Here is a 24,194-nt window from a genome sequence, read left to right on the forward strand (position 1 = left end):
TATTTCCCTCCGCCACCTTGAAGCCTTATATGCTGCACAGCACAAACTCGAATATGCTCCGAAGCAAATCTAAGGAGTATGTTTATTCACAATATGGGATACGGAAAAGGGTCGGGGGTCTGTGTTCTACTCCCGGCTTGGTCACCGGCTAGCTGTGTAATGTCAGGCAACCTCTGTGACCCTCTGTTTCCTCTTCGGTACTTTCTCTTCCGTGAGGAAGGTGTGGTGATCTCGCGAGGTGTTGTACTCAAAGCGTTTGGCGGAGTGCCCAGGATACTGTGGCCGCTCAATAAACGAGGAGAGCTTTAAAAATGATTGTCCTCCTTCAAACGATCATACTTTGGAGAGAACAGTAGAAGGTATTACGTCTCAAAGGATGTTCATAATCTTAAGTAGTGATGTGATAGGTTGTCTGTGGGAGGTCGGCGTTTGGGTTATTCTCACGTACTTATTTGCCCTTTATGGTTTTTAGCTTTGAAAACGAGTATTGCTTTTATAACCCTGAAAAAATTATTTTAGAAAAAAGGTTGGGGAATCTGGGGGAAAAAAAGCCTGTGTCTCTTGAGAAAACACACATAACAGAAATGCAAAAAGACCCAAGGGCCCTCCAATTCCCAGGATGCTGCTGGGTGTGTTCAGTGTGTCCAGAAAGGAGAAGGGGATAAAGGAACAGAAAATGCGGTTCTTCTACCCTTATAGACAGAACTGGTGATTTGGAAGAGAGCAAAACCCCAAGACCTGCAAAGCAGCGAAACTGGGAGGAAGCACAGGTGTCTGCAGCCAAGGGGACAGGTGTCTAGGTCATTGGAGGGATGGCACTGGACCCCAACAGACAGCACTGAACTTGGGCCTCGATTAGGTGGGGAGCGGCATTGGGCAAGGAAGGCCTGGGAAGGCGGGTGGGTGGTGGTGGAGTAGGGGGGCAGGCAGGGGTGACCTGGAGCCTCGGGATGTTCCAGAAGCCATGCAAATGAGGCCCGGGAAAAGTGTGGGGCCAGAAATCAGAGGGTCCTCCCTTTTGGATGCTTTAGAGGGCTACGAGGAGGGATGAGTTCCTGAGCAGGACTTTTGTTCTAAAAGGAGGGTTTGGGGGGGGGGGGGTGCCCAGAGGAAGGTCCTAGGGCTGGTCAGCTGTTTGTAGCAAGGTGACAACGGGAACAGGCAGGAAAAGGTGGAGGAAGGAGGCCCAGCCCCAAGCAACTGCACTGAATGGAGAGGCCCACCAGACATTCAGGGCTTCACCGTTCTGGGCAGCGGGCTCCTTAACGGACTCAAACCAGGCACTAGTCTCGGGGGGCAGGTGGGAGAGGAGTGGAGGGTGACCAACCATCTTGGTGTGCCTAGGACTGAGAGGGTGGCTAAGGACTCGGGACTTTCAGCTTTAAACCTCTAAGAGTCCAGGGGAGATACTAGATGAGCTGGTCGCCCTAGAAGAAACAGCACCTGCAGTTTTAGGCATGTTGAATTCAGCCAAGCGGGAAAACAGCACGGTAGCTACCACTCAACCAGAGCACAAAGCTGGGGTTCTCAGCCCAGTTCTGTCCAGGGCCTTGCACATTTCACTCAAGAGAGGGTTTGGCACAGGAACCACACGTCGCCCCCAACACATAAAATGGTCCCACCCCATCCTCTTACCTCCACAGGGTCCTGAGGCCCCGTCTTCCCCACCTCCCGGAGCATCCTTATCTGAGCCTGTCCCCACCTGTCCTCTGAGATGGGGGCGATCGCTAGCAATGACTGGAACCCTGCAGGCAGGCTTCCCATCTTCAACCATAAGACCACCTCCTCACCTCAGGGGTGAGGGGGCAAATGGTCCATAGGACTCTCCGTCTCACTCTGCCTGGAAGCCAACGCTCTTCCCTGCAGACCCCTTAGCTGCTAGCTGGCTCAGCTGTCATCTGGCTCTTGCAACCAGACATCACTTTATTCTCTGCCTTTGGGACACGAAGTCCCACTGGGAAGACAAAAATGTGGTACGCAAATTGGCTTGCTTGCACATTTCTGAACAGCAGCTCTGGCGGAACTATTCTCATCTCCATAATGACAGAGATGCACTTGGACATAGCAGAGAGACTTGGTCTCCCCAAGCTGGAGTTTCTCCCCTGAGGATTAACATTTCTGGGACAGGTGCAATTGAGAAGTAAAGGGAAAGCAACGAGGGAAAGAGAAAGGCCGCGGGGCAATAATTCTTAGCAACAGCAGCCCTCACACCTGAGTGTGCATCAGAACCCCCTAGCGGGCCTGGTGAAGTACAGAACCAGGGTCCCACCCCCGGAGCATGGCTTCAGTGAGTCTGGGGAGGAGGAGCCTCCCAGGGGAGGCTGATGCTGCTGGGGCAGGAACCACACTTTAGGAACCACTGTGCTGGGAGTACAGCAGCCACATGAAATTAACGGGAAGCATGCCAGCGTATCTACAACATAGGTCTTTGATGGGTTTCTCTTGGAAATCTGAGGGGCGCCTGGGTGGCTCAGAGGGTTAAGCGTCCGACTGTGGCTCAGGTCATGATCTAGTGTTCCTGGGTTCGAGCCCTGCGTTAGGCTCTGTGCTGACCGCTCTGGAGCCTGCTTTGGATTCTATGTCTCCCTCTCTTTCTGCCCCTCCCCTGCTTGTGTGTGCTCTCTCTCTCAAAAATTAACATTCAAAAATTAAAAAAAAATCTGTTGTATTAAGTCACAAAGCTTTCAAAGTCTAAGAAGGATCTATTAATTGGGTCTTGAACAAGCTGTTATTTGTGGAAGATTCCTCCTGAGAAGCCTTTTTTTGGGCCTCCTCCTTCCCACCCCACTCCTTGCCCCAGCTAGACGAGGCCACCGGTCCATCCACTGTGGGCACGGCATCGTCCAAGCGCACGCCCTTAGCACCCTAGGGACACTGCAGACCCCTCACCCTTTAGGAGTTGGGGGTTCTGCCGGCCCTGCATGGAGGAGGACCCCGACTGCCGTCACTGAGTCTGGAACACAGCAGGTATGTCATACCCACTGGGTAAGTCCACGTGAACACTCTCAAAAGACACAAACCCTCTCAGTCCACGGAGGTGAAGGCATCTTTCTCCACATAACTACGTCCAATTTGAGTTGCACTCCTATGGGTTTACTCCTGGCAGTCATTCAAGTTCACCAGCCCTGAACAAGCCTATGCTTTCATGTGGCTGCTCGAGCTGGATTCCACCTGCCTTCAGTGGGCAGCACGCAGGGCCCCTGGGGGTCTCTGTACCTGCACTGGCCAAGGCTTCGTGTTTTCCCCAGCACCCACCAGGCCCTCCCTGCCCTGACCTCTGCCACACCTGCAGTGTCTCTGACTTTCTTCCAAAGCAGTCCCTCTGTCCTTGGGTCAAAGACTAGGACAGTCCATCTCTTCGTTGTGAAAATGACCCATTTGATCTCTTACTTAGGAAACGGTCTTCTGACCCAGGTTTCTTGATCATACGAGTTTTTGGAGCCCCCGGTGCATTTGGTTTGGGGAGGCCTGGAAGCTGTTTTCAGTAAGGTGGGCAATTTTGACTAAAGGCAGCTGTCAAGTCCTCAAATGAGAAGAAACGGGAGCCAGCTGGCATGACAGGGCAACAGCTATCTGTTCTATCTGCCAGGTTTTAGTTACCAGCCTTGAAGCCAAAAAAGAAATGGGCTTCTAGGAAACAAAAGTGATGGAATTCGCATTCTGAATTCTGTAACCCACCAGCTTTGCTCTGACTGGGGGCGGCGGGGGGGTGGATGCTTTAAAATAAAGGTTTTGAGCTGGAGATGTGAAAGCAGCAACAAAAACACCACCACTGGGGTGCTGGCAGCCGCCGGACTCCTGAGTACCTCCCACCAGCCCTCCCTTTCCTCTCCCCAATTCAAGAAGTTAACAAGTGCTGCCCCTTTAAGAGCGGGAAGGTGTTGTTTTAAGGGCCTCTAAGCCCCCCTTCTCAATTTCAGCTGGGAGCTGAGATCACATCCCCCAAGGCAGCCAAGGGACAAAAGCTATTTATCAACCCATCTGATAAAACTTCCAACGGGCTGGATCTTTATCTGGACCAAACCGAGATGCACACGCATTGCAAAGTCCTGCTTCTCCAGAAGGTGGACTTCTTTTTAAAGATGACGGTCCTATTTATTTATTTATTTATTTATTTATTTATTTATTTATTTTTTCAGTTTTGGTAAGGGAACCAAATCAGCCTTTCAGCAAAACCTTTCTGTGCATGGGGAAACTGCCTTTTAAAAGGTGTGTGTGTGTGAAGAAGGAGTAGGCCACCTGGCTGCTGGACTCACTACAGAGGTGTTAATATACCGGGGCGGGGGCCCTTTGGGGCAACTGACACCCCCCATCTTGTCCTCAGCCGGGGCCTCCCCGGTGGAATCCACAGCTGGGAGCAGGTTGAGGCTGTCCGGGACGCCCTTGGGGCGCGGGCAGCTGCTGAGTGAGCTGGGCGCGCTGGATTGGGTTGGCGCGGGAGGCCCCGAAGCGGGGCTGGGGCGAGAAGGTAAACTGATCCTTTGGCCCTTACCGCTGCCAGCACGGTCCGCCCGCCCGCCCGCGCGCCCGCAGCCCCAACTTGCAGCCAGGCCGAGCCCGGACTGCCCAGTTCCGCCAGTTCCTGAAACCCAGTTGGCTGGGAAGCAAAACAAAACAACCCAATCCCAGGCTAACTGAAATCCCTTCTTGCAAAGAGCTCGGTGGTGCGCGGGGCTGCGGATCCGCGTCGGGGCCGAAAAGACACCTCTGCGCCCCGCAACACGATGGACGCGGCCGGCAGATCCCGCCTTGCAAAGGGGGCCATTTGGCCCGTGACACTGGGTTTATTTGTATTTTTAGCAAGAGAAAAGTGGGTATAAAGGGTTTAACTGGCGTTTCCAGGCTGTGAGTAGCATATGGCCAAAATGAAATAAAGTTTTATGAAACATTATAAAGAAAACAGACCGGGGATTTAAGTTTCGTGCCTTCCCCCTCCCCCCGAAAGGGGGGGAGGGAAAAAAAGTAAAGAAACTGGAGCGTTTGGGAAGGAACAAATGCTTCTCTGTGGAGTTGGTCTCCCTTCCCCCAACAAAAACAAGAGGTCCGGGCTCGGAGGAATTTGAAAGCAGCGATCTGCCAAAAACATTGTGAAAAACTATGGGGGATTCATTGGAAACAGATGGCTTTTTCAGCTTTAATTCTGAAATTCTCTCCCTTTCTGACACAATAAAAACAAACAGGGGGCGACGCGGAATGTTATCAAACAGGAACCCGGGCTCGCGGGAGCCCAGGCCGTGGGCATCCCCGCGTGGGCCGGCGCGTGGGGGCGGGACGGCGTCCCGGAGGAGGGGGCGGCCGGGGACTCGCCTGGGACCTCCGGGGCGGCCCCGGCTCCACCCCTGGGCACACGGCAGGTCTGCACACTGGTGGGCGAGCAGCGGGAGAAAGTGCCCCCTGCTGCGAGTCGGTGCTCCCCAGCCCACCCCACCCCTCCTTCGGGGCCCCTAAGGGGCGCGTCCCCGGCACCCCCTCTCCCGCAAGGAGGAGACGCCCCCGGCCTCTGCGACCTCCCGGCTCCCTCTCACTGCAGCCGGGGCGGGGGCCTGCCACCTCCTCGGTCCCCTCGGGGGTGCATCGCGCCCTCGGCGGGGCGCGGGGGAAACAAAGACCAGTGGAGACGGGAGGCGGGGGTCCAGGGGGCGCCGGCGGATTTCAGTTCCACTGGCTCCCGGACGCGGGGCCGAGCGCAGCGACGAGGCCCGGGGAGCGGGCCCGGCCGGCCATCCTCGCGCCGGGGACAGTGCCTTACCTGCGGGGAAGCTGCAGAGAAGGAAGGCGAGGGTCGGCCAGAATCCCAGGGCTGAACGTCCTGCCCCTCTCCCCATACCCATCCATCCAGCTCGGCCTGTTACCACTAGCCTCTCCCTGGAAGAAGAGTTTAGAAGAAAAGAAGAGGAAAATCAATCACGCTGCGGAGAAAGGGCAGCCTCGTTCCGCCGGCGGGAGCAGCGAGCCGGGAGGCTCGGTCCCCCTCGGCCGCGGGCGCCCGGCGCGCCCCCCCCTCCCCGCGCGCCCCTCCCTCGCCCTCCCTTCCCCCGGGTCCCCTCCAATGTCGGCGCGGCCCCGCCGCCCCAGCCGCCGCGCGGCCCGCCCCCTCGAGCTCGGGTTTCAGCGCGGCGCGTGAGGGGTGGGGTGGGGTGGGGGGCAGGCTGGGCGGGGACCGAGGCGGCGGGGCTCCGACGCTGGTCGCGGGGAGCTCGGGAACCCGGGCCCGGGGGCGCAGGGCGCGCCCCGGCTCCCCGACCCCAGCGGCAGCCCAGGCCGAAGAGGCCCAGCCTCCGGACCGCCTGCCGAGAGCCCCCCTCCCCCATCCAACCTGTAAATATCCAACTCGGGTAGACACTGCGCTTGCAGCCAAACCCCAGGACCCCGTTTCCAACCAGACCGCGTCCAGAAGCCGCCACGGACACCCCCTGGTTCATTGTTCTACTCAGATGGGTCCCCCATGCAGGGGGCCGAAAAACCCGAGGGTGTCCGGGATGGCCCGCTGGGTCTCAGCCACTAACGCACCTCGCGGCTCCCTCCCAGATCCCGCCGGGCCACCCACCCGGCCTGGGCTCAGGGCCTCCGGCATCCCCTTCTAGCACCTCGCTGCCTCGCCAGTACTTGCCCTGGCTGCACTCCAGAGTTGGGGGCCTTCGAGCCTGATGGAGGCGGCAGGACGGCTGCCACCCCGGAGGAGGTGTGGATACTGCGGTCCCCGCGGTGCACAGGGCCCAGCCGCCTGGGGTTGCCAGGGCAAGGCCACCAAGGCCGCTCCTGGGAGGGCATCAGGGTGGTGACTTCCCTTAACTCGGCCGCTTATTTTTCCAGGAGAAATATGTCTCCTCCCCAAGGTTCCCTAGGACCTGAGGCTCTTCTGCCTCTGGTTGGGATATTTAAGCGACTGGCAACCTTCCCTGGGAAACATCTTTTGGACGGAACACAAATAGGCCAGAGCAAGTGTTTTGAGTCGAATCAATTCCCCCCGTGGCCCCCCCCTCACCTCTCCTCCAAGCCTACTCATCTGGTTCTTTGAGGGGGAAAAAAAAAATCTGAATTTTTATCCAATTCTGATGTTTCCCTTAAGCACTATCGCAGTCCTCACTCGCAGACGGCCACACAGGCTGCAGGGCTGCTTGGGGCGCTGCCTGCCAGGAGGGCAGGTCTGGAGGAGCAAGCTTTGGGCAAGGGGAAGAAAGCCCTAAGTCCCTGAGGTCCCACGCCAAGCAGAAGTGCTTCTGAATCTGGCATCTGCAGACCAGGTAAGAAAGGGGACTGAGGTCTCTCAGCCAGGTATGTCATGGGGCAAAAGGAAGCTGTCTTTCCTTGGCATTTCCAAATGCCACGAAGGTACTGCTCACCTTTAACGTTATAGTGCCGCGGCTTTTCCCCCAAATAGTTAGCTCTCAGCCCAACAGGCTCTAATCATCCATCGCTCCCCCAAACTGGGGTCCACTTTAAGCCCTGATTTGCAAAACTACTGCAGTTTTGCCCAGTGAGAGCCCAGCAACCTCACGATCCAGGGCTCTGATGGCATTCCTCTCCAGCGGGGCCTGTCCTTGGGCCAGACCTAAGGATTCAGTCCACAGAATGGTAGGATAACATTGGCACACGGGGGCAGGCACGGAGCCAGACGGCACAGAGGCACCTTTGAGGTCCATCAATGAACACCGTTTGCTGGATTGTGCCTTTCACGGTTAGTTCTAAAGCTTCTCACTAATGAGAGAGAAGGGATCCGTCAGCCATCCCCAGCAGTGAATTCATCGCAGCTGCTGTGGCAACATCTCCAGTGGCAGATAGGCTGTGCAGCCTTCAGAAGACCTCAACGCAGGCCTTTCCAACACGGTCCTGGCCTGAGGGTAGACCTTTGGAAGCAGGACTTGGAGCCTCTACACCTCAATTTCTTTGTCTGTAAGGGGCAGGCTGATAATATTGTCACCCAGCGGCTGCAACTGAATACAGTCTGGGAGAGGCACTGGGAACTCCCCACAGTTCCTGCTCCAAGACTGGCCGCCATTTTGTGAGGACATCCAATTCTTATGACGTAAGCAAATAATTTGGGAAAGGGATGCAAAGGACTTCTTTTCCCCCTCACGAGGAGAGATGTGTGAGGCTGATTTTGGACATCACCGAAGTGGAGATTTGGCTTTTACATAGTTTAGACTATCAAGAGAAATCCAGCCCCCAGTAGAGCAGTATGGGGTTTTGCTGACCTGGAACAATCTGTCTGTACTGGCCAAACCAACCAGCTTATTGACAACTCCCCAGGTCTTTGCAATAAGAAATCCCTAAACCACTGGGTTAAGGAACTCAGCACTTCATTCGCCACAGAAATGGACTTAACTCAAAGTGTAGCTGACTTCATACAGACAGTTCCCATTATAGAGTCTGACCACTTATGGGTTCTCCCCTAGGTTGTTCTCTGGGCTTCGGGTTAGAGATTTTCCCTTGCACGGCTCTTGCTCCCTGTTCCCCAGCCCTAGCTGTGGAGGCCCCAGCACTGAACCCTTCGCCCCAGCCCCATGGTCCAGGCAGTGGGGCTGTGGGGGGGAGGGGCACGGGGCTTCTGAAAGGCAAGGTTCTGAATAAGGCTAATGCCTCCCAGGAGTGAGGGGTGTCAGGGACTCTAGCTTTCCCTGCCTCTGGGTACGGATAGGGTGTTCCCAAATCCAGGGTCTGAGTCATCAGTCAATAAATATATACTCAGGACTACTGCATGCCAGTCCCTGGGGGCTAAAGAAATAAGACAGGTCCTATCTTTGAATCGCTGGTAGAAACAGACGATAGAGGAAGGTGAGGGGTGATCGGCCAACCGCCCGGGGAAGGCTTTACCAAAAAGATGGTGTGTCCTGTGAGTTGTCTTGAAGGATTCATTTTTAGTAAGAATGACAGCAACTATGGCCAAGGTGTCCCTGTGCTGTCACATTATGTCCAGGGCTGGCTAAGTACTTTACATTTCTAGACACTTAAAGCGAAGGTACGTTCTAGTGTCATCCTCATTTTGCAGATGGGGAAACTGAGGCTGAGTGCAGTTAAGTACTCACCCAATTATTGGCTAATAAACTGTAGAGTGGAACACACCAAGCCCATGCCTGATGTGCTCTATGTGCCATTAATTCCAGTGATGCAAGTCCGCACTGGGCTTAAAGTCAAGGCTAGACAGATAACTTAACAATCACTTTCAATAAAGCATAACACAGACTCTGACAGCAGAGACACGGAACACAGGCGCCAGGGGCCTCCAGCCCAGACCCAGGTGCAGGGTGGGGAGGGAAGTTTCTCCCAGTGTGGGAGAGTGCCGGGGGAGATGGTGGGCGAAGGAGGGGGGGCAGGGCAAGGATTCCAGGCGGAAGGAACATTCAGTATAACATGTACCAAGGTGTGGCCTGCCTGAGGGGCTGGAAAGCTTGAGGATGGCTGTAGGAGGAGACTAGGCTGCAGAAAGACAGAACAGGAGCCTGAGAAAGCTCGAGAATGGCCAGCACAGGCTCTGAGAGGGTGTCCATGTTTATCGCTGCTGGAAGCCCCACCTGAGGTCTCAAGAAGAGGAGAGACATATTCTTTTGGGAGACCACTGTGGGGGCTAACCAGTACCACTGCCCAGGACCCATTCCAGAGCAGCTGAATCTGCATCCCTGAGTACAGCCTGGGCATCAGCATTTTTAATGAGCTCTCCCAGGTGACTCATGTGTAGGGATTCGCTAGGTTTGTAAGTTGCATCACGCTTCATCAACCCTGGGTGCACATTAATACTCAGGCTGAGTCGATCAGTTTATCCTCTTGGATTTAAAGTCAAGGCAAGGCAGAGAACCTAACAAGTACTTTCAATAAAGTGGTGACTGGCACATGACCCAAGCTGACCAATCAGAATCTGTCCTGAGACTGTTGCTATGGGGGAGCCGCATCCTGGTCTCTGATCCCTACATGATGAGTCTGCGGGTAGCAATCTGATGTGAAGGCCAGTGTTGATGAGTGTTGCAGGTGGAGGATGTGTCTGCAGAGTTAGCGTGCTGTTTTTACTAAAATCGCATTTTATCTGGTGAGCTTTTCTGGGACGGCTGGAGATTTTCAGGGCTCCCCATGCCACTCTCTCTGTAGCTCCTCCTCCCTGGTCCGGCTACGGGAGACGAGAGAGTTCCTCATTTTGCCGAAACTGGTTTGATTTAGGTTTCTCTCACTTGTGTGCACAGACTCGTAACAAGGAGGAAGCTGATGGCCCAGCACTGGTCCCAAGAAATATTTTCACCAACCTCACAAGCCCAGGGATATGTCGTCAATAGCTCCCAACTCATTGGTTTACTGGAAGAACTTCCTGGGTCTACTCCCATTGCCTCCACCCCCTACCTTTGAACAGATTTTGCTTATACCAAGTCTTGAGGAGCTCGGTTGGTTTTGCCTACAACTGAGGGGGGGGGGACCCACTCCTCTTTAATCGAAATAAAACTTAATCTCAAGTTCCTATTTCAGACTTCAAGGGCTCCCGTGGGTCTGGGGTTTGATGAGCTAGACCTTGTTCACTCTCTCTGTAATGGTGCTGAGCAGCCGGAGCTGGTGTGTTGCATTAAGAATATGCATATTAAAGGGGCGCCTGGGTGGCCCAGTCGGTTAAACAGTCAAGTGTCTGGCTTTGGCTCAGGTCATGACCTCACGGTTCATGGGTTCAAGCCCTGCTTCAGGCTCTGTGCTGATAGCTCAGAGCCTGGAGTCTGCTTTGGATTCTGTGTCTCCCTCTCTCTCTGCCTCTCCCCCACTCACGCTCTCTTTCTCTCTCCAAGTAAATAAAAACACTAAAAAAAAAAAAAGAATATGCAGTTTATGATTGGCTGAACGGGGAGGCAAAAGCACCCCCATGGGGTCGGCAGGCAGGAGTTCCCTCAGCACCCAAGCTCCCCGCTTTGGGCAAGTGAAGCCCATAAAGTCATTTTGATGGAAGGTGTAGTTTCAATAATGTACAAAAAGAATTAGAGTCGTGAGATGTATTGCATACAGGTCCCAGAAAGAGTGGGATGGTGGGGTGCACAGTGGGCCAGGCCAGGGGCATTCCCTCATCCCAGATCGTGAACAGGAGACAGACGGTGGGGTGGCAGGCACTTATATATAAGGGGGTGGAGGTGAAGGTCACTAACTCTTCTTTAGGCTCAACTCTAAGGGTTATTTCAAAAGGTACCCTGGCAAAGCAGGAGCTTAAGGCAGGAACCCTAAACTTGAGTCCTTACCTGAATGTCCACAGCAGGGTTCTCATAATGTAAAACGCAGCAACTCAGAAAAACTAAAGTTGGTTTTCTCATCACAGTAACTTCCAAAGTTTTATAGACTTTGACCATATCATCTTTGGGGTTTCATCTTTCCACCCTAAAGCTCTTAAAGAACAAAGCAGCCCAGCTTCTCAAGGAAGTCTTCTACCTGGGTGATTACTTAACCTTTCTACAGTTCTGCGGTATTTTTCTCTAGGGCAAAGTCGTAAAACCGCCAGGTTTGGGTACAGCCCAGGGAGAATCCTATCTTTGGCTTAGCTCCCAATGCCATTTCTGAAAGCATTTTAGCACCTTCTGAACACTGGGTCCTGCACGATCGTTATCCCACAAACATTTTGCAAAGACCCCCAAGATCCCATTTTGGGGCTATCAACAGACTGGACAGAGTCCATTTTGCTATGATTTGGATATGTTCTCCCATATCCAACTGAGGCCTGCCCCGCCCCCCCTCCCTGCCCGAAGTTTAAATATGCATTTGCTTGCTAACTCGTAAGCTTGTCCTCTAGCTTACCCACTATTTGTTTTGCCATTTGTTTCCGGACCCTTCAATTCATCCACAGGCCTGGAAGCATCTGAGCATTTGCTCCTTCAGATGATCTATGGACATTTAAGCTAAGTCTGGGAGCACCAGCGATCCTTGGGGATCCCCACGGTTTATAATTCTTCATCCAGAAAAGTACCTGATTATCCCATCTTTTGTTTCCTGTCTCTGAGGACAGTTCCAATCTGTGGTGATTCCCCCCACCTTCCCCACCCGGCACATTCTGGAGCGACTTAACTATTGCGAATGACCCCCGGGGTGGAACTTAGTCGGAAGGAATTTTGAAAGTCTAAACATAATTCATCCCTGGGTTTCTCCCTCGTCTCCGGGCCTGTTTCTACCTCCTCAAAGAATGCTAATAGATTTCTCCGGTTTCATCTTCTCTTTTCAGGAAGTGTGCTGTGCTCTGTCCAGTTCATTGGGACTTTAAAACGTGCCTGGTGATATTACTTTCTTAGTATATGTTCCACAAAGTGGCTATGAAAAGGGCCCCTTCCTAGATGGGTGGGCTCCCTTTGTGGGCAGGGAGACCAGGGTTGTATGCCCTTGGGCGCAGGCCCGGTGTGGAAGCTCAGTGCGCATTCTGGCCACCAGGACGTGGCTGCCATCTTTAATTACCCCTGCTCCGCTCTGTCCAGATGGTTGGGGGTTGGTGGCCATAGAGTTTCCTTGACCTGTTTCCATGACGATTTAGGAGACGGCCTCTGTTTGCTTCTCTTCTTCCCAAGCATTTGTGAGTCTCAGACTCTGGCAGGGAGGGACCCCTTCCCTGTAGATCTCAGAATGTCTTAGTGTCCTCCTTCTTTGGCCCATCTTGTTTTCTTCGCTTCTGCTGCAGGCTTCCTTTCCTCTCCGTGTGCTTCTGTGCTGCCTCCCTCACCACGAGGGATGCTTATTCTTGGTGAATAAAATGGAGAGATTGTACTCCAATATTTTAGTGGTGTTTTGAAATAGAATTTCCTGACATTCCACCAGCTCTCTTTAGGAACTGAAGAAGTATCTCACTTTTTCTTTGGATTCTTTCTTATGACTTTCATACATGAGCAGATTTTATTTGCTCTTGGACATGGCTTTAAATGTACGTGATCAGATCAGTAACACTGTCTTCCCCCACACAAGGGAGATTCTTTTTATTTATTTATTGTGTTTCTGTTTTACTCACTCAAGGAGCACTCACCAAGTACTTGAACACTCAGCTCTGGGATTGGGGGGGGGCGGTGGTTGGGGATTCTCACACGAGCAACAGACAGTCCTGGCCCCCTCCTGGCAGCCCAGGGGAGCAGTCAGGTGTAGAGACAAATGATTTCCACTACCATGTGCTCAGAACTCTGAGATGGGTGTTGATGCGCTTTCTCCGTGTCTCAGGAGCTGAGAGCCCTGCATCGATTCCCCGTCATCCTTACTGCACATCAACTAGGGCCTTTACAGAACGGGTGAGTGTCTCAGAGTTGGTGTGCGGGGGCGGGGGGAGTCTCTGTCAGGAACTTCCTTAACAAACGGGACCACCGACGGCAAAGATTGGTGACATCCACCATTGCCATCAGCTTCACCCTGTCTGGAACACCTTCTGTCAAACTTCCGCCTGTTAGGAATCTACACAGACTGTCCCATGGGCTGGCATTTCCACTCATGATTCCAATTTCGGGAACAGAGCCTGGAGCACTGGCTGGGCTTGGGACATCGGTATGGAGTGGCCCCCTTAGAACCTCCCGGAAACTCACCCCTGATGGTAGGCATGGGCACAGTCACTGTGCTGGGAAGATATACCAGGAATTTTTTTTTTTTTTAAAGAAAATGCTAGAAGGAACAAATTTTCTGGGCTTTCCATTTCCTTCTGTCTAGCATCAAATTTCGTAAAAAAATTCAAACAGCAATATAGGCACATGATCCAAACTAATCAACTTCCTGTCAAATGAAATTAGGTGACTCTCCCTGGAGGCAATAACTATTAACAGTTTCATGTGCATCCTTCTAGATATTTCCATGCGCATGTAAGCACATATAAAATCAATCAGCCTAGCTCATTCGCTATCATTTCGCCAAGAATGATTAGCAACCTTCTGACTGCTCTCTCCCAGTAGGTATTTCCTGTTAAATAGTGCTGTGAACTCCCCCATCATGGTAGGAGCTAAGCAATCAGAGAAGAACTGAGATCACCAGCCAAGGAGGATTGACAGATGTACGTACAGACAGATTGTATCCTTTCCTCTTCCTGGACTTCGATTCCCGTTTAAAGATGCTTATTCCGTCCCCTGTCATTTGGAAGTCAGACAACTCACATCTACCCCCACTTACACTGCGGAAGGTCAGTAACCTGTCTGAGGTCACCCAGCTGGCTGGGTGGCAGAGTGGGGTTTGGGCGACTCGCGGCTGTCACACTACCTCTGCTGAGCTCACCAACTCCTCCCAGGCTCAGCGATGTCACGTCTTCCCTCTGCCTCTCCTAACCCCACTCCACCTTCTGTGTTCATCTTCTCGCTCAGACTCGCTCTGTGTCGTCTCTGCCTAACCCAGGCTGGGTTGGAGCCCTCCTGATCGCCTGCTAACAGTTTCTGGCGGTGCATTTCCATGGTCTTTGGATTTGAGCAGCCCCTCTGCCTTTCCTCGCCTCTCTTTCTTGACTTCTGAGTTTCTCAGGAAACGCTTGGAGAAGCCAACGCGTTTTCTTTTGATCCGTCTCCCACTTCTCCCTGCAGGGGTTACAAACCAGTGTATAACTGGAGTGTCACCTACGAAAGTCTCGCTTCCTATTGGGTCTCGGGACTGTGACTCTGGCACACACCCACCATCTGGTCCACAGCTTACAAATTCTTCTGCCCACAAAGCCAGTATGAAAATGATAGCATTTGTGAAGTGCTTAATTGTCAGTGTCGAGATTGAGGCTTTCTAGACATTGCAGTGGATCTGGGGAAAGAGAGAGACGGGGCATTTGGGGTGGCTCCACCTCTAACTTTGTGGCCCCTGAATGTTCTGTCCTGTTTCTGGACCCCCAGACGCCATTGCAATCTGCAGAACTGTGGCCTGGCCGCCCAGGAGGGGTCTCTAGGGATCCGGTCAACTGGTGTTAGCTCTGTAACTAACTGGCTTTGCCTACACCTGACTCCAAGGAGCCATTCTGGGGCCTCCTCTGTCACATTTCTGGGTTCCCCAAGTAAAAACGTGGCTGAGCAAATTCTTCAGCGATAATCCCCAGCAATTCTACCCTACACCTGAAACCATGCCTTCCGAACATGGAATAACCTCTTGTTTTAAAGAAACTTTTGGGTAACCATACCAAGAAACACCAGGTTCCTGTAATGGAGAACAGACCACCCAGTGTTTACTTCTCCCCATTCCAGAAAGTCCTGGGGAGAATAACCAGCTTGGAACCATTTATTCACCAAATGGCAACTGTCTGAACTGACAGGGAGTCTGTCTCTCTCTCTCTCCACCAGCAGAAGGCTGGAGTATTTGGATTAATGAACAATTTGGTGCCAAGCACGAATACCATAGACATTTAGCAATAGGAACAGATAACCAAGTTATTCATCAAATTCAAAATTGTTTAGAATGGCTAATGCAAAGCTGAAATACCGAAGATCCCTGGATGATGGGAGGTGGGGACGAGCACCAATGCAGAAGCAAGAACAAATGTGTTGCTTTATGTGACAGCCTCCTCCTCCACCGTTGTTTTCTTTTTTGCATTTGTTGGAGGCTTCACTTGGACGTGAGAGAGTCAATACAGCCTTCTGGCTAAGAACATGCCATCTGAACACCGACCCTTTACATCTGTTAAGTGGGGATAGACTTTAGCTCCCACAGAGGGTTCTTGTGAGGACGTAAATGAGTTGACACAATATAGACAGACCACTTAGGACAGATGCCTGGCACAGAGTAAGTGCTGCTAAGTAGCTGACAACATCACGGACAGGAACCATTGTCTGGATTATAACAGAGTGTCTACTGTGCACCCGATTCTGCTAGAGTCTTCGTACATGTGGGAACTGGGGGGAAATCTGCAGAATCCCCCAAGCACTCTTGGATAACCTTGACTCCTGGGTGGGTTCTAAGTGCATTACTAGTTATATGCAAGTTCTGTTGAGCAACCACTAAAACACAAAGTCTCCCACATAACCATTGAGTCATCTCAACCGTGTGGCGGGCACAGTTGTCTCCATTTCACAAACGAGGGCACCGAAACTCTGGGAGATTAAGTGATTTGTCCAAGGTCACTAAGAATAGCGAGGGCAGGGAGAGCCTCAGAACCTGGCCTCGTGATGCCAAGTTCAGTGTTTCCCCACCAAACTACAGCTGCTTCACATCTCTTCTCGTGTTCACCTGGCATTTACTTTTTTCTGTTGGTCAAATAATATGCTCCATTTATAGAATGGTGGGTCATGTGTTAGAAATGAGAGTATGTCTGGAGATATGCTGTCTTCCAGAAACAAAATTTTCAAAACGTTTTCAGAAAAGAACAATTTGCCTGAACAATCTCCCCCTCCCCTTTAAAGATTTAGGAAGTTGAAAGAGTTATAGAATTCCTTTCCTTTCTTTAGGATACTAAATGGTATTTGGGGGGCAAGTTTTCATAAAGTGCTTAATTGGATGTAGCCTCTGAATGACAGGTAAATATTACACAACAGGATATTTCGATAAAACTATCTATAGTCTCAATTCATTGCAGTCCTTTCAGATAACAAGCCATTCAGACCGTGTCTCCAATTCAAAGCCGGGCGGGCTCCTGCCCCTAGAGATTGGTCACTGACCCAGAAAGGCAGGCCTTGGGCGCCATCTTGGCTTGGGTTTGCTTTGTCCTCATTGACTCCTGGCTCAGGCTCAGGGGAGGTAAATATATTTCTAACTAGGCCTGAAGTCTGTAGATTCTGCCAATAGCATCCATTTACACATAAAGAAATCAGACACGTGGACTTTAGGGATCTCCTTTCTTTTTCCTTTTTTTTTTTTTTTTAATTTTTCTTTTTTCTTTTTTTTTTAACATTTATTTATTTTTGAGACAGAGAGAGAGAGAGAGCATGAACAGGGGAGGGTCAGAGGAAGAGGGAGACACAGAATCCAAAACAGGCTCCAGGCTCTGAGCTGTCAGCACAGAGCCTGATGCGGGGCTCGAACCCACAGACCGCGAGATCATGACCTGAGCTGAAGTCGGACGCTCAACCGACTGAGTGCCCCAGGCGCCCCCGGGATCTCCTTTCTTAACATGCTCTTAGCAGAGGAAAATAAAAGCAAGCTAAAACCCTCACAGCAGAGAAAAGGGTGGCATTGGCTTTTCCCTACCATATGCTCTTGAGATACGTGAAGATACAAAGCCGAATGTCTGCTTCAGGATAGGAAGGTAAGCGATTTTGAAGTCAGTATTCTGAATATCAGACTATTTTAGCGGCACAAAAGGACATGAAGCGCCATAAGTTAATGTCCCGTGATTCCCTTGTTCTGAGGCAAAATGACCTAGCAAACTTAGCAGTGGGGGGGTTACTGGTGGGTCCGGACCTGTGAAGAGATGCCATCGTGAACCTCATAATGTCTACAGGTAAGCCTGGCCTCTGCGCTCTATATTTCTTGCTGTTTTGCCTCTCTTGCATAAATGGAAGCCCATCTGGGAAAATGCAATTGCATTTAAAAAGTCTATTTATTATTTATACTCTACCGCTTTCCATAACGGATATTAAATTAAATGTAAATGAAAGTACACACCCAAATTTCCAAACCCACGTTAAATCGTATTGTTTCCAAGCTACCAACTGGGTTGAGGAAACCCTACAGCGTTTATGGCTCTGTGGGGGGGATACGCATTTCCATGTGCTTTTCTGGTATGAATCTGTCAAATGAACCCTTGTCAAGTGGGGCACGGGAGGTGAGCCACAGTTCAACGACAGACCGCAGGAGAAACTAAAATGGAGATGTTGATTATTCACAGATCTAGACAAAGCATGCCGCATACCTTGAGGGGCCACGTGGGGTGGTCAAGGGAGGGTGCAGGGAGAGAGGCAGGACTGGGGCTCATGCCTTTATTAGGGTCCACGGTAGAGCGTTTGAGGGTTTCTGTGCTGAGGCTAGATCGGTCAATTCAGACCAAAAGAGTGGGCTTCTGGGGAGCCCCATGGGGGTCTTTTCTAAGGGGTGCATAAAGAGAAAGGCCTGGGAGGTGGGGGAGATGGTTTATCACGGGGGCCGTGGGGGACGTCATCAGGAGTTCCATTTGCTTGGGACTCTGTGGCTGCTATCTAGGGCATGCCCTCGCATGAGGGGGCTCTGGTCAATTTAAGATCCCCACAGGCCACGTGGCCAAAGCAAACGGCTGCAGAGACCGTAACACCACGGAGTAGCCTAAAGTCTCTGAATCCAGGGGACATATTCTTATGAGAGCAATCCGTTCTCCAGGATGCCACTGACAGTGTCAGGAGCTGAAAATGGGCACCGGCAGCAAATCTCGAAGTCACTTTTGCCCAGCAGATGGCTTCTGAGCAAGCCTCTTTGAGAGCCAGTGAAACAGCGTCCCGGCAGGGGGGTAACTAGCAACATCTTGGGATCTCACGAGAGGATCAGACTCTGACAGAGGATAAAGCTTTGTGGAAGTGTGTGGAACAATGTGGTATTATGGTTTAAAAAATTGTTTTTCAATGTTTATTTATATTTGAGAGAGAGAGAGAGAAAACGAGAATGAGTGGGGGAGGGGCAGAGAGAGAGGGGGACGTAGAATCCGAAGCAGGCTCCAGGCCCCGAGGTGTCAGCACAGAGCCCGACGGGGGGACTCAAACTCACAAGCCATGAGATGATGACCTAAGCGGAAGTGGATGCTTAACCGACTGAGCCACCCATGTGCCCCAAGGTATCATGGTTTTTAAATACCTGACTGGAGGGAAGAGATCCGCGTGGTACAGATCAGTGAAACGTATCAAAAACTAGCAGGAGACTGAACTCTGAGGTAGAGCGTCTGCGTTGTGGCCGACAAGGCTCACCACGAACGTTCAGGAGGCCACCGGGGCAAGTCGTTGTACGTTTGTGCATTTCCACCTAATCTCGTTTCAAAAAGTCATCAGGGAGAGAAGTCCTCACAACTCCAAAAGAGGATGAAAAAAATAGTCTGTGTCCATCTTCAGAGGAACAGCATACTAAGAATAAAATAACCGTACTGAGACTCTTATCGAGGACTTGGCCAGAGTATCTCTGCTCACGAGGGCACAAGAGCTGAGCATTACCAGGAAACGAGCCAAAATGTTGCTGTCAACCAGGCAAAGACCCGGAGTGGGAGAGTTCCCGAAGATGGAAAAATGAAACATACAAAGTGGCAGCCACAAGGGCTGGTAATTACTAAGCAATGCCTCACAGATGCAAATCAGTAAGTTTTAGGGCATTTTTCACTCCTATCTGCTGATCTCTGCTATGCCCCGTGGAGGACACAGAATCTACAGGAATTGGCCTTGGTCTACCAGACAGATGACAGAAGCTTTTGTTTTCAAGTTTTTGCCAGATTTCCAGACTCTGGCAAATCTAGTGTCTTGATTCTAGAAAGTTCTTCACCTCGTGGTGTTGCTTTAAACAAACAACTGGAGAACACGAAGTAAACTCAAGCAGTAGTTCTGTAATTTTCTTCTGCATAAACAGTGTTTGCTACACTTGAGTTCTTTACTGTAGTAATCTGGATATAATTTTATAGGTCAAGTAAGTACGTAGGGCATTTTTACATCCATCAAGTAGAAGTGCCTTGAAATTTTTTAAATGAGGCTATAAAAGATATTTGCATTTGCTTTGTTAATTTCTGCCCAAGTTTCAAAATTTCTTCTTCTTGCTGCCCTGAGAATTATAAAAGATTTCACATCTCACTCAGTAGGCATTCTTGCCTCGACCCCTAGGCTCTAATATGATACTGCATTTTTTTCCCTGTAAAGTTTATTTATTTTGAGAGAGAGAATGAGAGAGAGAGAGAGAGAGAGAGAGAGAGAGCACATGAGTGGGGAGGGGCAGAGAGAGAGGGGGACAGAGGATATGAAGCAGGCTCCGGGCTCTGAGATATCAGCACAGAGCCCAACGCGGGGGTCGAACCCATGAACCATGAGATCATGACCTGAGCGGAAGTCGGACACTTAACTGACTGAGCCACCCAGGCATCCTGATGCTGCGTTTTCTACTCATAGGGTCACACCTGGCTAAGAAACCGGGGATCCTTTTAAAAGATGTTTATTTGTCACCAAGGAGATCGACTTCTGCCTGACCATGTATGCACACTCAGGTGAGACAGTCCTTAGTTTTTCCACTGAAAGGAAAAGAGGCTGAAAATGCACTGCCGTTGGGTCAAAATTAGGAAAACAGGAGTCTGTCCTTTGAATAGGGCTGGATACCAGGCAGGTGGGAGAGTCTGGAGCCTTCCTTCTTCGGGTTAAATTTATGTTAAGTCTGTTGAATGAATAAATGATGCATGTTGTTTGAAAACCCAAGCCATCCTCCGAAAGAGCCACAGAAACACCACTGATGCTGAAAAGTTATTTGAACTTACCTTTGGGTTATTATAAGTCAGGTTCTAGAACAATGATCTTTATGGAGTAGTGCCTTTTCATTTCACAGAACTAACAGATTCACGTGAGCCTGCACTGGTTTCTGGTAATCCTAGTTTGTTTATGTTCGGTTTCACTTGGGGATATCCAATCTTCCCTGGATGGCAGACTTCTCAAGAGATCGGTGATCATACCTCCTGAGGCATGACTGAATTTGGGGACCACACGTGGGAAAAGCAAATGCTTGAATTTAATTCATTTGGCAGCAAGGTTGAAGGGAAAAAAGCACTTTAAACCCACAGAACCTGGGCTATACTTCTCTGGACATCCATTTCTCTAGCGAGATCTAGACGCCATCACTGGTCTGGTGAGCATCACTACAACAATGGCTGGAAAAAACTTCCTGTCCCAATGTCAGGGATGCTCAGTACCTATCATTTTATTCTGCATCTTCATCTAAGAGTTCCTGTATTTGGCCCCACATGGGGTGGCTGGCCGAAGGGCTGGGCCAAGGGTCGTATTAAATAGGAGCCTCTGATGGCTCTACTCTGTATGATCACACACACTGGGGAGGCAGCAGTCACACCTTGTAAGGCGTTTCTTAGCAAAGGTCAGAGAAGCCCGCCTTGAATAAGATGCCGGGTCACTGCAAGACCCTTTCTGTCACAAATCTGGTTATTAAATAAACGCCTGCAAAGGGAGAGACAGCATGGGGGGAGGCAGAAACGCCACCTACCACTCTACATGTCTATTTAGAATGTAAGCACCTGTCTTTCACCTGGAAGGGAAAAGGGAGGGGCAGGGCTCTTGTTAAAAGGAATCTGGGAGGTGCTTGGGTGGCTCCCTCGGTTAAGCTTTCGACTTCGGCTCAGGTCACGATCTCATGGTTCGTGGGTTCGAGCCCTGCATCCAGCTCTGTGCTGACAGCTCGGAGCCTGGAGCCTGCTTCAGATTCTGTGTCTCCCTCTCTCTCTGCCCCTCCCCTGCTCATGCTCTGTCTCTCAAAAATAAATAAATGTTAAAAAAAATTCTATCGGGGTGCCTGGGTGGCTCAGTTGGTTAAGTGTCCGACTTTGGCTCAGGTCATGATCTCGCAGTTTGTGAGTTCGAGCCCTGCGTCGGGCTCTGTGCTGACAACGCGGAGCCTGGAGCCTGCTTCGGGTTCTGTGTCTCCTTCGCTCTCTGCCCCTCCCCCACTTGTCCTCTGTCTCTATCAAAAATAAATAAAATGTAAGAAAAAAATTATTTTTATTAAAAACAAAAGGAATCTGGGACCTTCCTCCCCATCACCACCACGAAGAGGATCTCAAGGGGGCAAGGGTCTTCACCGCAGGGGGACCACCGTGCTGTTCTACAAGGAACCAACCTATCCTTTAGAATAGGGAGAAGCCGGCTGGCGTGGCTAATATCCTCTGGCCTGTAAGGTGGCAGCAAAAACGAGCCACAGAGAACGTGGAGCCCGCCTGGGTGTGTGGGTGCTCCACCCAGAGCCTTTGTCTGCTCTGCTGGTCAGGCAGCAAAGTAATTCCCTGTTGTTCCCAGGAGATCATATCCCTTGTAAAGGGGGCCTGCTTGTCATCTGCTGCAGCAGTGGAACTTTCAGAAGCCCTTTGTATGTGTAAAAAAAAATGCTATTCTGGCCTGATCTGCAAGAGGCCCTTTCCCACTTCTCCTTCAGCTGTCCTCGGTCAATCTCTTTCCTCGGGGTCATGGCTTGAGATTCGCCTGAAAAATCACTCCTCTGTGACGTCCTGGAGAAGAGCAAGGTGCGCGCATGTTTTTTTTCCCCCCTGCGACTGATGCCCGAAAAATGGGTGTCCACCTACCGGAAGGTAACATTTTCTGTTTTTGCTGGAGGACCCTAAAGCCAGATGGAGAAGGTGACAGATCTCCTCGAGGTGCCAGCCTGCCACTCGGCACAACCTGTAATTCTGTCCCTTGAGCTTGGCGCACTGAGCTGGGGGTGTCGGGGCGTTCCCGCTCACGCAGACTGTAGATACACGGATAACTAGGATAACCACCCTTCCTGGGAGGGCTCAGCCCGCTCTCTACCTGGCGCTGGAGTCCCGTACTTTGAAAACACCCAACTTCGCGGCGAAAAGGAAGGCGCGGCTTACCATTTCCGCTAGATGGCGCGATTTCCCCTACTCCGCCCTCGAGACACCCGAATTGTAAAATAAATACAACCCAACGCCTTCCGAAACCACAGACATAATAGCAACTCGCAGGCTCCCATTAAAAATCTCAATTTGGGGGAATTGATTCTGCCCCGGAGCAAATCTAATGCAATTACATTAACAGGATGCAATCAAGAATTGCAACTGAGCGCCCCTCCCCGCCCCCCGCTTCAACACACGTCGGTCCTCCCCCTAAATACACCTGTCCCCCTGTTTCAGCTAGTTCTCCCGCGTGAGCCACGGCTCGAGCCGGGCGCGGAATCGTCTCTGTGCCCCGCCCGTCGGGCCCACCCCTCCACTTAGGAACGCCGGGGCCACTCGGGAGTCCGATCCCTTAGCACTGAACCCAAGTCCCACACCTTCCTGCATACAGATGCTCCCCGTTCAAAGGACCGCTGGGACCCGAGCCCAGAAGGTGCAGCACCGACGCCCCCCCCCCCCCCGGGGGCCGGCGCTTGTCCCGCGGCTCTGCAGCTGGCCTAGGCAGCCAGGCGCGGAGCTGGAGGAGGGGGACCCGGGTGAGTCGGGCCAATGGGGGTTCACGGCGGGACATCCCAGGGTGCGCGGGCCGGGCGGTGACCGCGCCGGAGAAAGGGAGCTCCCAGCCCGCGCACGGTGGAAGAGACGCTCGCCGGGTCTGTCCAAGCACGCGCGCTGCCGGCTGCCCGGGGAGAGCATTTTAGGAAAAAAGAGCAAAGACTAAACCACAAAAACTTTACTGCTGCCAAGAGCTAAAGCGATCGAGGCGCAGCAAAGCTCCAACTGTGGACAAGACGGGAGCAAGAAGAGACGCGGGGCTGGAGAGGACCCGCAAGTGCCGGCGGCGCCTCGGGGATGTCAGGGCCGGGTCCGCCCCGCTCCCGGCCCGCGCTTACCTTGGCGGCTGCATGAGCCCCTGCGGCCCGCGGGGGGTGGGGGGGTGGCGCTGGCGGGGCTGCGGGCGAAGAGGGGGTGCCGGAGCGCAGCTCGCGGGCCCCGGGGCAAGGTGGGAGGGGCTCGGCAGGCGCTGGTCCCCGCCGCCCCGGCCGGCTCAGCACCGGCCCGGGGCGCGCCGCCTGCTCCCGGGCTGCATGCCTGCGAGCGCCTGGAGGAGCCGGCCCGGGAGCCAACCGCTAGCGCTTCCCCAGCCCAGCGGCTCGGGCGGCGCAGCCCGCGCTCGGGAGACAACTGCGGAGTCGGGGCTGCTCGGGCCCGCCCCCTCCCTCGCCCGGCCCCCGCCCGCCGCCGCCGCGCGCGGCGTCGAGAGGTTCGTTTGCGCGCTAGGGGAGGGGGCGGGCCGGGCGCCCCGGGCGCGGGCGGGGGGCGAGCGCGGGCGGGAGAAGAGGTGGGGGCGCGTGCTCGGCTGGCCCCGCCCCGGCAGCGGCCGCACCCTCCGGCACCAGCACCCGCACCCGCACCCGCACCCGCTGGGTGGGTGGGGGGTGCGCACGCGGTAAAGTCAAGGCTTGCGGGAATGCACCGGTAAGGGGGGCGCGGGCGGCAAGTGCGGCGACCCTCGAGGCGCCTCCAACTTTCCAAATTTCCCTCGTGGATGCTGCGGAATGCACGTTTTCCATCCTCAGCTCTGTGCTGGTCAGCGGGGGAGTTGCTCTGAGGTTTCTGGAATAGACCGTCACATCCAGAAGAAACGCTTCTCTCTGCGGAGACGCACCTTTGTTCTATTGAGATGTTAGGTTAAGCTTTTTCTTTTAAAAAATGCATACGTATGCATTAAATGTGCAATACACAAACACGTTCTCGTGTACAGTTT

The 24,194-nt window shown here is 52.4% G+C and overlaps 1 protein-coding gene across 1 annotated transcript in view; it reads right to left on the reverse strand.

Moving 5' to 3' along the window:
* RGMA (repulsive guidance molecule BMP co-receptor a) overlaps positions 1–23,659 on the reverse strand; it is a 47,311-nt gene extending 23,652 nt beyond the window's left edge. Inside the window, exons 1-2 of the mRNA XM_078448974.2 lie at positions 23,320–23,659; positions 5,750–5,865 (exon numbers count right to left, since the gene is read on the reverse strand). Of these exons, the coding sequence (XP_078305100.1) occupies positions 5,750–5,865; positions 23,320–23,333 (130 nt within the window). The 5' untranslated portion in view covers positions 23,334–23,659. The remainder of the gene's footprint in view (positions 1–5,749; positions 5,866–23,319) is intronic.
* Positions 23,660–24,194: the final 535 nt, after the last annotated feature.

The sequence above is a fragment of the Panthera onca genome, chromosome B3, assembly GCF_046562875.1.
Source record: "Panthera onca isolate mPanOnc1 chromosome B3, mPanOnc1 haplotype 2, whole genome shotgun sequence".
NCBI lineage: Eukaryota > Metazoa > Chordata > Mammalia > Carnivora > Felidae > Panthera > Panthera onca.